The sequence below is a fragment of the Seriola lalandi genome, unplaced genomic scaffold (assembly GCF_002814215.2).
Source record: "Seriola lalandi dorsalis isolate HSWRI2012SDOR001 ecotype SW California unplaced genomic scaffold, Sedor1 jcf7180002054953, whole genome shotgun sequence".
Taxonomy (NCBI): Eukaryota; Metazoa; Chordata; class Actinopteri; order Carangiformes; family Carangidae; genus Seriola; species Seriola lalandi.
In genome coordinates this window covers 2,176,607-2,191,246 of record NW_019525504.1, presented here as the reverse complement: position 1 = coordinate 2,191,246, position 14,640 = coordinate 2,176,607, and the positions used below count along the sequence as shown (strand labels likewise).

The window sequence follows — 14,640 nt, the reverse complement described above, 5'->3', positions numbered from 1 at the left end:
GAGGCCGAGATATCCTGACCACAAACACTGAATCCTATTGTTCTCATAATGTAACCCATAGAATCCCCGTTCCTGGTAAATGCCCACATGTTTCAATCTCCACATTTCCAGTTTGCAACACAGGCTTTCTGGTATAAAGTTGTAGCCCACAACCCGAGGCAGCAATAATACTAATGACATCGCTATGACAACATAAAGTTCCGCCACTGTTTTCACATGTTAAATATCAGTAAACTGTCGTTAAAGTGCTCCTTTCATAGATTTATTACATCAGCACTAACTTAGGTTAAGAACAGCTTCTGAATACATTACAAACAATAGAAACTTTAAGATTTCACACTCAGAGATTATCCAGGTTCCTGCTGACAACCCTCATTAGCTGAACTAATTAGAAAGCAGCATGTCATTAACCTCTCTGGGAGAAAATGACCGACAGGACATGTAAACATTGAGGGATGTCACATCTACTGAGCACACTGTGGGCTGTATTGTAAATGACCTTCCCACTCGCTGAGATTCCTGATAGTCCTCATACATTTCAAACAAATGAAGGCTTGTAAGAGGGAGAGAAGGAGGGAGAGAGGAAGAGAGAAGAAGGAAGGAGTCAGAACATTGAAGAGACAGTGAGGAAAAGAGGGAGCGGGTCTGAGAGCGGAGATTTATTGCTGCTCATTATAACAGATACATAGTTTTGATGTCAAAAGTTCCACCACCCTCCCACCGCTGGTCTTGGCTCAGGAAGGCATGGAAAAAACATGATGCAAAAATGTCAATCATCCAATTACTATCCTATACTCCCCTACACAGAGGATCAATCCCAGATTTCCAGCAGATGTATATGCAAACATAAGCACTCGCACACACACTCACACACACACACACACACACACACAGACTTTACCTGGCATGACCAGTAAATCTCTCATACAAGACATATAATCCACTGATTCCCAGCAGCGCCTGGATGAGATCAAGAAGCTCATACCGCGTGCATGCATGCATACAGACAGCGGTCCTTGACAATGCATTGAAATCACAGAGAACGCACACAACCTTTTCGGCAGACAATGTGCTTCTTGTTTGAACACAGACGCCGCAGCCTCAGCCTCAACTCAACGCCGAGGTGGCGAAAAATAAATCCAATATATTAGATATGACTTGATTCAGATGTAAAACAGACACTGGAACTAGAGCAAGGCGGGACGGATCCAACTGTTAAAAATACTCGTCTTCTAACAGTGTCACGTCTTTGGCTGGCAAAGACGCCAGCGATGTTCATGCGCCTGTCTGTGAGGGTTTTGCGGGGCCACCTCACAGGGAGAGAGGCTGCAGGCCGGAGGAGAAATTAAGCTGAACATCCTTGTGATTAATGTATGGAAAGCAGAGGGTGAGAGATGTTGTTCTTGGAGCCTGGGTTCAAAAGGGCGGACCTGGATTCAAAGCTTCACTCATTGCCAGAAACACGTTCACACACACACACACATACACACACACACACATGCACGGACGCACCCTATGCACTGTAAGCTGATGCACGTGCATGTGCATATACAGGGGAAGTGGAAGGACAGATGCATGCGCCAAAAAAAAAAAAAAAAGTTCACACAAACATACAGGCATGGCTCCTTCAAGGATATTCAACAGTGACTAATCCTCTGTACTGTTAACAAAACCTTGTAAGCTGACATCCAGCTACTCTCTCTCCTCCTCCTCCTCCCCCATCTTTCATTTTCTCTCCACTGAACACTTGAATCAATGGATCCCATCTCTTCTGACTTTGGAGTCTCCTCTTGTCTTCTCCTATCCGCTGACATTCACGCTCAGCCGAGTGGCGTGCAGACCTCCTCTTTTTCTTTTCTTTTACTTTTTTTTTTTTTCTTCTTTTTTTGGAACAACCGCTGCATTCTTGAAAACCCGCTGGGGTTGCGTTCAAGACAGAGAGTGCTCGACAACTGCTGCATACGATATGAGCTCAGGCAGAGCTGAACAATACAAAGGCCGAGCCAACCACACACACACACACACACACACACACACACACACACACATTAAGTTCTTCAGACAGACAAAAGAAAGAAGAGAGGAACAGAACGTGGAATGAGAAAAAAGATTCAACAAAAGTGACAGTGGAGCAAAAAATGGCAGCGATGTGTGTTGAGTCGGGGCCAAGGATGGTCAAAGGTGATGCTAGGTTAGCTGCAGAGGCTCAGATGTTGACTTTTTTTTACATCATTAAATGATTACCAATGTTGCGAGTGAGCCATCTTTAAAGAAACCAGTGAGGGTCATGTAATTTCCATTGATCTAAAAAGCGTGAAACCCCTCAACCAGAGGCAGACAGCACTCTAAATGAGCAGGACAGTGTGGAAAACTAATCCAGATGCTCAAATTTAAATTCAGAAATTCATTCCAACCAAATGGGCTGTTTGAGGTTTGAGCTACAAAAGGCAAAACACTCTGCCTTTTCGAACTGCGGATGACCCCTGTGTGGTAGACAGTGAGCAGAAGTTCACCCCTCTCTCGAAGCCTGACCGCACAAACTTATCAGAGTGCAACACTTCCACACAAGCTCCAGCGATCGTGTGCTCTCTGCCTCTTTTCCGTCCTTCATTTAATCAGCACGTCCACACACACACACACACACACACACACACACACACACACACACACACACACACACACACACACACACACACACACACACACACACACACACACACACACACACACACACACTCAACTACCCCAAGGCACGGGGACACGCATGCATTCACACACGTCTCTTTCTACTACAAAATATGGGCCAGAATGTGGAAAAGGGCCCAGGAGTTTCTTCACTGGTGCCATTTGGAAGAGAAGTCATACAATATCACCACGGCTCTCGCTCACATAATTTATTGATGTGAGGCCCAGTGTTTAACTGTGGTAAAATAAGGGCTGAACAAAGGGCAACACACATATTCAAGGATAACAATAAAACCCCTGGCCGCAGTGCACATGTGTGATGTGTATAGTATATCATGGCACAGAGGGAATGGTTCGTATGGACTGGGTTTATCATTAAATCCACAGGGAACAGTTTATGAGTGTGTATGTGGCTGACGTGGTCTCAAATGGGCCACGTTGATGAAACCAGCAGCACACATTCAGAGACGTTCATCAAACACCTGAAGAGTGAAGAGTACTCCACTGATTTAGCTTTGCACTCATAACATTGTCGGGATCAAGAAGGGATCAAAACTGATGCAGCGGAACTTAGATATAATCTTTTTGTTCTTTTTTTGTCCCTCATCAAAACCTGGCATCTACACTACCCACAATGCAACTCGACTGCTGACAGTTCAGTTGGAGATTTGGGTGTGTTATAATAGTAGTGGCTAATGTAGCCTTGAGCTGCCGCCCTCAAACAGAGATGAGGAGCAGGCTACAGCGGTCTGGTAAGCTCATTTTTTTCTGACTAAACGCCCCCAGATATGATTCATTACATTTACATTTATTCTTTTGTCGGATGTTTTTTATCCAAAGCGACTTACAAGCGAAGGACGACGCTAAAGCTTCAGTGCAGTAGGAGACCTTGGTGTAAGTACAAAGTACTGGATCTATTCAATAAGTGAGGTAAAGATCAGGTAAAGAAGTGCACCGAAAAGTGCATAGTAAATGCTAGTTAGGCATGTTAGGGTGAGACACAAGAGATTCTTGAAGATAGAGAGGGACGCCCCTGCCCTGATAGACTTTGGTAGCTTGTCCCACCATCTGGGAAACACAGACAAGAACAGTCTGGACTATTGTGCACAGGGATGCTAATACCTCATGACATTCCTTGTCTGTATGATTGAGTTCAAGCAGATGGCACAGACCCAGAAGTCACTCTGAAGGCAAGCAATATGGACGTGAATTTGATCTGGGCGGCCATGGGTACGCCAGTGGAGGTCGATGAGTAGCGGAGTGACATGTGCTCTTGTAGGCTGATCGAAGATCACGGGCTGCCACATTCTGGACCCCCCTGTGAGGGTTTCAGTGTGTGCGAAGGGAGGCTCGCCAGAAGATCACTGCAATAGTCAAGGTGAGAGATAACCATAGCTTGTACCAAGAGCTGGGTGCCGTACTGAGTCAGGTAAGGCCTGATTTTTCTGAAAAATGTACACATGGTCAGAGAAGGGGAGCTGGTCATCGAACATGAAACCCAGGGATCTCTAGACCTTGGCTGGGGTGAGTGATGAAGAGGTGATTTTGATGTAGATATCATGATGGAGAGACTGATTAGCTGGGATGATGAAAAGTTCAGTCTTAGAGAGGTTAGATTCAGTTTCAGACTTGTAGTCTTCAGCCCCAAACAACCCTGACTCCAGTGACATCACTTGAGGCAACTTAGCAGACCACAAAAGGTTTATAAAGCGTTTTAACATCCCATCCCGTCAGCTAAACAGACACTGATATGTAAAATTGGTGGAGTTTCCATTCAACACATATAGGTTGAGAAACAACCAAGCTAGACAACCTTATTTTACCTCCATGTAACTCTGTGCTCTAAGCAGGACCAAAGAGGATGTGTGTAATTACATGAAAAGCCAAACCTAACGGGGATTAAAGTAAAGGCAGAGTATAGCCCCTGTGCTTCACTCTACCTTTTTCCCACTCTCCATCTGTTTATTGCCATGCCAACACAAACCTCCCTCACCGGCAGGATCAGTCTCTTTAAACCTGCCTGTATCTACCCACCTGCCCCTCTTTTCTCTCCATTTCCCCCTGAACTGCTAAGTAGCAAAGGGTGAGAAATCTGCACTCTGAGAGAAGCAAAAACATTGCTCCATCCAAGACTCTTTAAAGGTGTGATACTCCGCTCCCCCACTAATGTATCTGGTAATATGTGAAAACAGATATAAAGTTCACTCTCTGTTAAGCCGAATCTTTGAGAGATCCGGCGGCAAAATGTTTTGAAGGATAATATTTGCATGTGGTGGTAGCGAATCGTCCAAAGGGTTATTGACACAGGAGCAAGGGGAACGGCTGCAGTCGACTCAAGTCAGTATTCTTGCTGGATGAGGCTTGCAGAAACAATGTCCATGAGAGCTGTCCTGGGAAGCACTGCAATGCTCCACTGACATGAGCCCGGGACAGTGGTGCATTCTGGGCCAGCACAGCCTCAGTGACCTGCAGGAAAGCTTCATTTCCTGTCCCGCTGAAGTTATTTCATCGCGGAAATGACAGCGATTGAGGGCTGTGACGTCACGGCCTGCTCATCTACACGGGCATAAACATCAGTGCAGATGTGCAAATGACCCAGGAGGTCAGCGGTGCTCTTGTAAGTACCCTTAATGGCGTAGTTAAAATTAGTTCCTACAACAGTGTAAATACTTCAATATTTGGAAGCTAAACTGAAATGTGCACCAGACTGTGTAGATTTGATTTGATTACACAGCTGCCTTTAGCAGTTAATGTTTGCATATTACACTCAGATGCCCACTTGATTTACGACTCAGCTTTATGTGAGTAAACATACACTCCCGATGTGATGCTTCAAGCTCCATTTGACAGCTGATAAACAAGGCAATAACTGCTGGCAGAGAGAATGAGATAAGCTGTAAATCCAAGCCAAAGAAAAATGTCTCCTTTTTATGGCGGTTTATAATTAATCACATTGATATTTGAAATAAGACATCTGGGCCATTAAATTAGTTTAACGATTGTAACTATTTCTGGTAAATGGTAAAAAAATAAAAACAGCATCGCTCACAGCAAGAATAAATATGTGACATTTGATACAGTCCAGTTGTTTTGAAATGAAGAGTTGTGATTTAATTTGTGTCTTACCAACCTTGTTGTCAAAATGTATATATCCTACTTACCTGTAATTGTAAATATGACAATTTATTTCCCATATTCATGCCCGGAAGAATCTTGTCATACGATTTCAGACACCCCTAAAGTGGACCATACCATCTCACCCTGGAGAAAAAGTTGCCCCCCACTGATTGTTGTTGTATAATTTGCACTCTGTCTCAAAGCGCAAGTCTTAGTGGATTAGTTGACAGTCGTTGTATGAGCAGATCTGTGAAATGTTGTTTTGTCTATGTTCCACTGCAGCTGCACTGGAAATGTCATAATACATCATTTTATTTTACCATTAAATAAAATTATCTTAATTTTCCTGAGTTGTCTGTAATTCCTGCTTTTTTTGCCTGCGGAATACTGAGTTAAAAAACAACTGTAGAGCCATTGACCAGTCAGTTAGCTAGTGAGGAGAAATCTGCCTTAAAGATCCATATTGACACTTTTCCAGTGTTTTATTTGAAGTGTTGATATATTTGTGGTTTTAAGAAGTGTAGTTTTTAATCTCCTCTTTCAGGTTCTCCCTGGAGCTTTAGCAACAACAGTTAGGTGAGCCAATCTGATTGGCTGACTGTTTTCTAAGTGATGGAAGAAAAATAGGCTATAGTTGATTTCACGTAAACACTCCAGGTGGGCCATGCTGGTGGCATAGCTGAGGATGGTAATTGTTTTGTTGTGACATCACAAAGTTACAGTAGTCCTAATGGCTGGTTTTAAGGCTCAGTCTCTGAACACAGGCTGTGTGCATTTCTCTGTGGACTGAGGCTTTGATACTTTCACAGTATAAATATAGAACCTAGACCTGCTTTATAATCAAACAACACATGGACATCTACCTTTAGACTACATAGGACCTTTAAGGCATCACAAACTAAAGGCAGGGTGCCTCTACAGTTTGACTTACTTCACACTTAACAGAAAATTGCATATTGAAGGGTTATAATGAGGTTGGGATGAAATGAAATGCGCACTTTAAATAACTGTGTCTGTGCTCATATCACACTCCATATACAGTAAGATGCAAGAGAACACATGACCAGAACATGTCACCTTGTCATTTCAATAGCTTATAATCAGCCTGTGGGTGAAAGTGACAACAGTGGGTGGCTTGTTGACAATGTGCTGCCTTTGTGTGCTCCGCCTGGCACCCTGCGTGCCCACAATGTGTTTGGGGTCCTGTGGCCCTGCAGAGCAGGCTGAGGGCACAAGGGCACCTCTTCACAACCAGACCCAGCTGCCCCTCTGAAATGCCAGGAGGAGGGAGGGAGGGAAGGAGCGAGGCCGGCCGTTTCAGGCAGTCATCCAAAGGCAGACATCATTCAAAGCTCAATACGCACAGACAGCATGTCTGACAGAATGTGCCCATAAAAACAGTATAGATACAGACAAAAGCGACACAGCAGTGACACATAAAGGGGATGCTTGGGTGCGGTGCTTAGATAGATCCCACACATTTAAGCACAAAGCCGTCTTTTTGCCTTCGCCTCTCATTTGTCACAGAGGTGTGACTTGGCAGGGCATTAAGACACTGCCCAGACTTTCCCTGAACACCCATATTCTGTGGGACACACCTGCTCCCCACATCACGGCTACAGTACTGAAAAACATCTGTGTGCTAAAGAGCGATAACTCACTCTGAACAGTATGGGTGCAAGTGCATTACTGAATAGTGTTGATTGAGTCATTACAGACACCTCTGATGAGGTAAATTAAGCACACCTGAATATAAAACAAGCAGAGAGACAAACACAGTCAGAGTGGAAACTGTAAACTATCAACACAGCATGAAAAAGATGCACAAACATTCAAGTATCTGAAACTGTACTAGTACTACTTGGTTATTGTCCATTTCCACAGACTGTCAAAATTCAACAGTTTTTTGATCATGTATAATATTTACTGTCGCTACTGAGCAAGGTAGATCCACAGCTCCGCCTCATTAAATCACACACTCAGACTGCTACCATACCATTTAATTATTCAGTCCAGCCTCGTACGGACGTTTCAGCACTCCTTGCTTTCACCGGGGTTACTATCAGAAGAACTGCAGTGTGTTGATATGCCTCTACTGGAAACCTCTTATTGTGACAGTAAACTGTCTTTTGTTCCCTGCTTTACTGCAGCAGCAGGCTATGAATGTATAAAATAGTCCGTTTTTTTTACAGGCCCCATCTGGACTGGGTGAGAGAGGAATCTGAGCAGGTTTAGGTGATAAATCAGATTTAATATTTAATGAGAGTATCCCCAGTTTTCTCCCTCATTTAAATAAAGGTCCCTGGAACAAATGGGCAGATTTTACATTACTGAGGGAAGGGTCTTTTTTTTTTATAAATATAAATCATTAGTTTCTTCAGAACATTTGGTGAACTTTGTCATCAACATCACAACTTATCCAAGGTTAAACTTGGGTCACCCCCTGGTCTAAGGTGTACCACGTGACTGCAGGAACATGTCATATCCCCTCACTGTTCCCCACACATTTGTAGCTTCCTGGAGAACATGATCCTTAAAGCATTTAGTTACAAATTTATGGAAACTTTCAAAATCACATGGCTGGTAAGTCGGCAGGTGAATCATTTAGCCATCAATTTAAGATCCAAACAACACCATCAGCTCAAAGGTAAATCTGAGCTGTTCCGTATTTTGTTCATCACTTAATGTAGCAAAGAACATTACACACATTACATAACTTGCATAATTCTATACATTTTTCTATGAAGAAGACTTTTGAACCAAAAGGGACGATCAGAATGAATTAAAACAACATCCCAATATCAACAATAACAGCAACATGCCACATTATGATTTTATAGATGCACATTTTAAGTGAGTGTTTAAGGTCTCAACATTGTAACTGCACTGTGTTTTCTTTTTTTTCTTTTCTTTTGATGGATCTTGTGATGTGGCCTCATACATTGTCTTAAAATATTAAATATATCCACACCCAATTATTGTAGGTTTTCTGACACGTGCATTCATCTGTTTTTCAATCTTGTATTTTAAATATATCTATTTATCTATTTTACAATCTCTGTTTTTATACTGTTTTTTATTTGCATTTTATTTTTTTTTTCATTTCTGTTAAACACATTGAACAACCTTTGTGTATGATAATGTTCTTTACAAAAAAATCCTCACCTTCCCTTTTGCTAATGATATGGACCTGCATAAATAATTTGGCCATTTGTGACCCAGATGAAGACATACAGTAACATCAGTAACAGGCTATGAATACCTTCAACAACTTCAAATATCAACTACTTGTATAATTAGCTCATGAAATGTTTTACTATGAATACATGAGAATGTAAATTCAAGAACGTTGAAGGGCCAGAAGCAGCAACTTCTCTAATGACTTCCTACCTCGTGTCTAGACCATAAGCAGCTTCTCACCAACCTTCTTTCCAGTTACAGCTCTGGATACTCATACATTCACAGATACAAACACAACCATGCCTACACATGTGTCCTAAAACACACACACACACAACCCAGACATGACCCAGACACTGAGGCTGTCCTGGGTTTTTGTCACTCAGCACATTAGGTCTGTCGCTTCACAGCCTCCCTTAGGAAATCTCAACACCCCCACTTTGGTCCAGACCACTGCATCACACAACTGGCACAGGCTGATGGACAGCTCCAAAGGAGCTGCTGACGGGGAATGGGAGGCAGTTTGTAATAGTGGGCTGTCCAATGTCCTTGAATGTTTCTTTGTGGTGATGAGTGAGGCCTAACAGCTGCTGATGACCATGTCAGGGGGAGAGGAACTTGGTGTAGATCTAAAAATATCATTAATTGGTGCTATTATAAGTAGACAAAAGACAGACCAAGAAAGTCCATCTTTCCTGTAGCATGTTACATTATTAACTGAATTTAATGTGTGGCATTACTTCAACAAGTCAAATAGTAGGAGTGCACGATGCAGAACTCTGTACAGTCTGCAGCAGAGGAAAAGGTCAGAGGGCAGGTAAACGAGGACATTCACTCACCTCATGGGCTGAGTCCGAAGTGCTGTCTTCAGATCTTCCACCACCTTGTTCCTCATTTCCATTTCCTCCTCATCAAAGGCAAACAGGGTCTGCATCTGGAGAAATTGTGAGAAGTAAAGATGTAATTTAGTGGAAAAACAACTGATTGATATTCCTCAATTATGGCTTTATATCAGGTGCCACTGGACACACAAGCTACTGGCACGAATTCGGCATTTTTTCACTTTTAATTAAGAGCTTTTCATTGTTTCTACTGGGTCAACACAAGGATGTTCATCTTGGCAGCAGCAAGACAGCAGCAGCACATACTTCCTCATCTTTACAAGTAAATGTTTCAATTAGCACATACAGTATAATCAGAGGCTCATTAGTGAGCTAATGTTTCAGGCACCACAAATCAAACAGGTCATCTGGTCATCATCCCCGTTTCATTTTCCTTTTGTGTGAAGCTACAGCCTACAACACGCCGAAATAAGTCATGCAGACAATTAGCTCCAATCAAGCTTTCAACAAATAAGGTAAATCATAAAAAACACTTAGGGCAGTGTTAGTGTTAATGCATTTCTACATCACTTACAGGCTTCCATCAGCAACATCAAAGAGCTTCTGTGTTCCCATTAGTCAGGGCCACAGGGCTTCTGTTTAGCCTCTCCAGGCGTTTTTCCATGGCAGCATAGTGCCAAGTGCTAAGGTTCAAACAATGAGTGTTTCAGCAGTGGAGTAAGCCAGTCACAGTGGCTGCCCATTAATTTGCTTGAAAAATATATTTGCTTAAACGTTACCCTGTTTTCCAGCCCTTCAACCTTTAAAAAAAAGACATGCAGGTCAAAGCTGGGTGTAAATATTCCTCAGTAAGAACAAACAGCACCCACATAGCGAACTAAAGCCACCCCATGTTTGAGTACCTAACAACAGCTCTGGTCTGTCCAGTGTGTGAGAGTGTTTAATCTAGAAACAGCGCAGTCAAAACATCCATCGTGTCCAGATGGTTCAGGGAACCCTGTGCCAAGAAGTAAAGGCGCTGGCTCCAGTTTCTCTCAACGAATATGTTCATAGTCAATGGGAAGTTGGACACAACAAGTGTTGGGGAGGGTGAATGATTTGGTCGTGCTGCGAGCCAGTTCACCGTGTCAGAGAGTCTAGCCAAATGGCTCCTTCCTACATCTGCTATTTGTAAGCTCATTCTAACCTGTGGCCAACACGCACATAAGGATACTATTATAGCCGATTGGTAAACCGGCAGAAGGTACTTCCCTAAATCCTTATTATGGGAAGTGCCCCCCAGAGCCAGAGCTGTGCCTGCAAGCTAGTCGTCAGTGCGTCGTTAACAGAGTGAGTGATGAGTGCAGTTCATCAAAACCTTAATTTGGACCATGTGCGTCACTGATGCGTCAAAAAGGAAAAAAAAAAAAAAAAGGCATTTGTTCAAAATAAATGAAGGCAAAACAACATTATTTTCATTAAAGTGGTCATGCAGAGTCAGTCAGAGGCACAAGCTAATAAAATACTAGCTGAAACCTAGCTATCATCCTGATGTTCCCGGGTGGCTAGAAACTAACAACTGACATTGTGTTGTATGATGTGATTGGAAGTGGAATCAACAGTCCTGTTGTTACATGTTCATATATTCACTAGCCTTCCATTATAAAGTGTGTAGAATCACCACAATGATACTTTTCAAAGTATTAATATAGAACCAAGACCTGCTGCATAATCAAAAAAAAAAAGACATGGAAATCTAACTTGATACAATTTGGGACCCTTTGCCACTGTGTTGGATCTCCTTTTCCTGTGCATCTACAGACCGCCCTATCCAGGTGGGAGCGCTGAGGCTCGGCCCACTAGCTGGGGACACAGCAGGGCTACAGTAACTCTTGTCCGAGTCACGAGGATGTTTGAGTTATCACGAACAACCTCGGGGCTCTGACAAGGTTTTATGAATGAACGTCAAGATGCTGGTTGTGCAGTAATCTCTCTGGGCGGCAAAGCAAAAATGAGCTCATCCAGCTACTCCGCTACTGTGGAAGGGGCTGTCCCTGGTGAGCTCGCCTGTGAGCCAAGACATGAAGTCATGGACAAGCAGAGCACCTCCGAATTTCAAAATGCTCTCTTGTCAAGATGCTGTCTGGAGCACTGTGCCGGAGAAAATGGAAAACTGCTAAGGAGGGGGGGTGAAAAAAAATGACTCAGGAAGGGGAGGAAATTTGTTGGAGTTATGGTGAATAAGGGAGACCCTGCTAAAGTGGGTCTCGAACAAGAGACCACTTGTGCAAAAAGGGGAATAGAGACTGAAAAAAATATCTTTCTCAAGAAGTTATTCATCTATTATAGAGTCATAAAATCTGAATCTCCTTTAAGCAAGCAAAACCAATTCTGCCAATGATGTAATATCATTTCAGTTGCTTCCAATGTGAATCAATTTGTTTTACCTTTTTTCTTCAAAGAAGTTGAGTGCAATTATTCACACTGACACTTTCTAGACCACTGGAAAGAGCGGAAATATCTCACACTGGCACAATTTTACACTTTTGAAAACTATATACAAATGATTTGCAAAGACTCAAAAGTGTGTTTTGCAGCAGATATAGTAAAAAAAAAAAAAAAAGACCCTGACTGTGTGTCTGACATCTAATAACACAGAGGCACGGCTTCAGCCCCGGTGGATTTAAAATTCTTGTCAACTCACAAATCAGCACTTTCCCTTAAAATACTGTGTATGTCTATGTGTCTGCATGTGTGTCTGTCTGTGTGTGTGTGTGTGTGTGTGTGTGTGTGTGTGTAGGTGCTGTCTGCCCTTTAAGAAAATGTCAGAAAAAATCGTTTCTACAGACTTCAACGCTAAGCTCAGGTGCCACCACAGCGTTCAGAAGTAGCTCATTCACGAGGCGGTAAACAAAAACAGCTGTGAAAATAGCAGCCTTCCACATGGATTGTTAACACAGACGTGTTTGCCAGAAAAGCAAACAAAATGGCAATAAACAGATATTAAATGTCATTATGTTTTGGCTTTATGTTTAAGGTGGCCTGTTTAAGTTATGGTTGAAGAGTTTATCTGATCGATGGCCTGGAAAGTCTGTATTAAGCGCCGGTTTGCTCTGTTACTGATATGAGGGGCTCTTGCTAGAATTGCAACGCTGTCTCCACCAATAATAAGTCGCTAAATTTCATGCTCACATGTCATCCTCTAAGAGCAGTTCACGTTTTATGATCTCCAAACATTTGGGAGCCAACCTGTCAACCACATAAGGACTCAGGTTGAGAGGTCACAGTCAGTGGCCAAATGTTCAACCAAATAATACAATTTACATAATGGCAGTAACTATATAAAAATGATACTGAGATCGTGGTAGAAAACAGTTGTGTAACATGTATCATGTTGTTTTTTATTGGCAGCCATTCAGGCTAGAAATAATGAATATTGCCATCTTGGCTTTGCTCCGCGTCTTTGACAGTCATTCCCACTGACTGAGCTGCTGAGCGGCTAAATAGCCTGTTTGTCATCACAGTGTGTGTGAACGCTGGGGTCGCAGCAAAGGAATGTGGTCGTGCACATATAACAAGCAGTCAGCAGGGAGATGATAAAAAGCGAGCCAAGAGAGAAATCTGAGGGAGAATGACTGAGCAGTGACCTCTGACGAGTGGCAGTCAGGGAGCCTGGAGTAAGTCTAATGTACTGTCAGAGGAGAGTGAGGCTGGCGAGGAATATTCAGTGATCTGGGGACACTCAGAGTGTGACTTACAGCGGCCATGGAGTTGATCCGGTCAATGTAGTAGTCGGGCCAGCTGGTAGCCAGCTTGTTGGGGTCCTCTTGTTCCTGTGCAGAGACACAAAGACAGACTGAATCAAACACAGTAGCATTGCAACACATCTTCTGTTACCATTTTTTGTTTTAACCAGTCAGTATCAAATAGCATATCCTTTCTGCGGACAGCACTTTCAGTTCACATGGAAGCCTTGGTTGCGGGTTGCTAAGAGCAGTTAATGTCACTGTTAACTGAGCAGAGAAATATGTTGATATAAAGGTTCCATATTTTATACTTTTCAGGTGTTTTATTTGAAGTTTTGAGAGGAACCATCCAACCAAAAACCATCTCAGTGTAGTTTTACATCTCCTCTCTCAGGCTTCTCTAGTAACAACAGGTCAATGAGCCAATCAGAAGAGAGGAGGCTCTGAGTCTCTCTTCTGAGAGTGATCCACTAAAAATATAACAGATTTCAGGTAAACACTCAGAGAAACCTGCAAGGTCAGATGGTGGGTCCAGATAACCAGCTATGTACTATAGTTGACATCCCATTTCGCCCGCTAATCTCTGATTTGTCAATAGTTTTTTCTGACTGGGAGAAGCAGCCATCGATGAGCACAACGCCAGACCTATTTGAATGCTATTTGACATGGATAGCGATTCAGAGGTCTGGAACCAGTCCTTTCCTCAGAGGATGATGCCCTGACCTTTCCTGGAGAACCTACTTGGGACTTTAGTCCATGACAAGATATCTTTAAAAAAAAAAAAAAAAAAACGACTGTGGGATTTACATGGAATCTGCTGTTAATATTTATGCCTCTGGTAACCCCGTGGCCTTTCCACTGAAGGCAACATCAGGCCAAAACTTCTTTTGCACCAGAAACATCTAAATGTAATGGGGCCAACTCCTGACATTTATGGTCTCCAGGTGACCATGCCTTTCCACTTCCAACACTGTCTGTTTTTCATGTTGTTCATTATATCCAACTTGTGCTCCTGGATTGTAATGAACACTTCAGCCTCTACGGGTTGCTGTGGCTCTTTTTTACTTGTGTTGTTTCAAAAGCAATTCTGC

General features: G+C 42.8%; 1 protein-coding gene across 3 annotated transcripts in view; it reads right to left on the bottom strand.

Annotated features, from left to right (window-relative positions):
* daam2 (dishevelled associated activator of morphogenesis 2) overlaps nucleotides 1-14,640 on the bottom strand; it is a 99,155-nt gene that overhangs the window by 25,970 nt on the left and 58,545 nt on the right. For all 3 annotated transcript variants that reach the window (XM_023394713.2, XM_023394712.2, XM_023394714.2), the window contains exons 4-5: nucleotides 13,562-13,636; nucleotides 9,822-9,916 (exon numbers count right to left, since the gene is read on the bottom strand). In XM_023394713.2, the coding sequence (XP_023250481.1) occupies nucleotides 9,822-9,916; nucleotides 13,562-13,636 (170 nt within the window). The remainder of the gene's footprint in view (nucleotides 1-9,821; nucleotides 9,917-13,561; nucleotides 13,637-14,640) is intronic.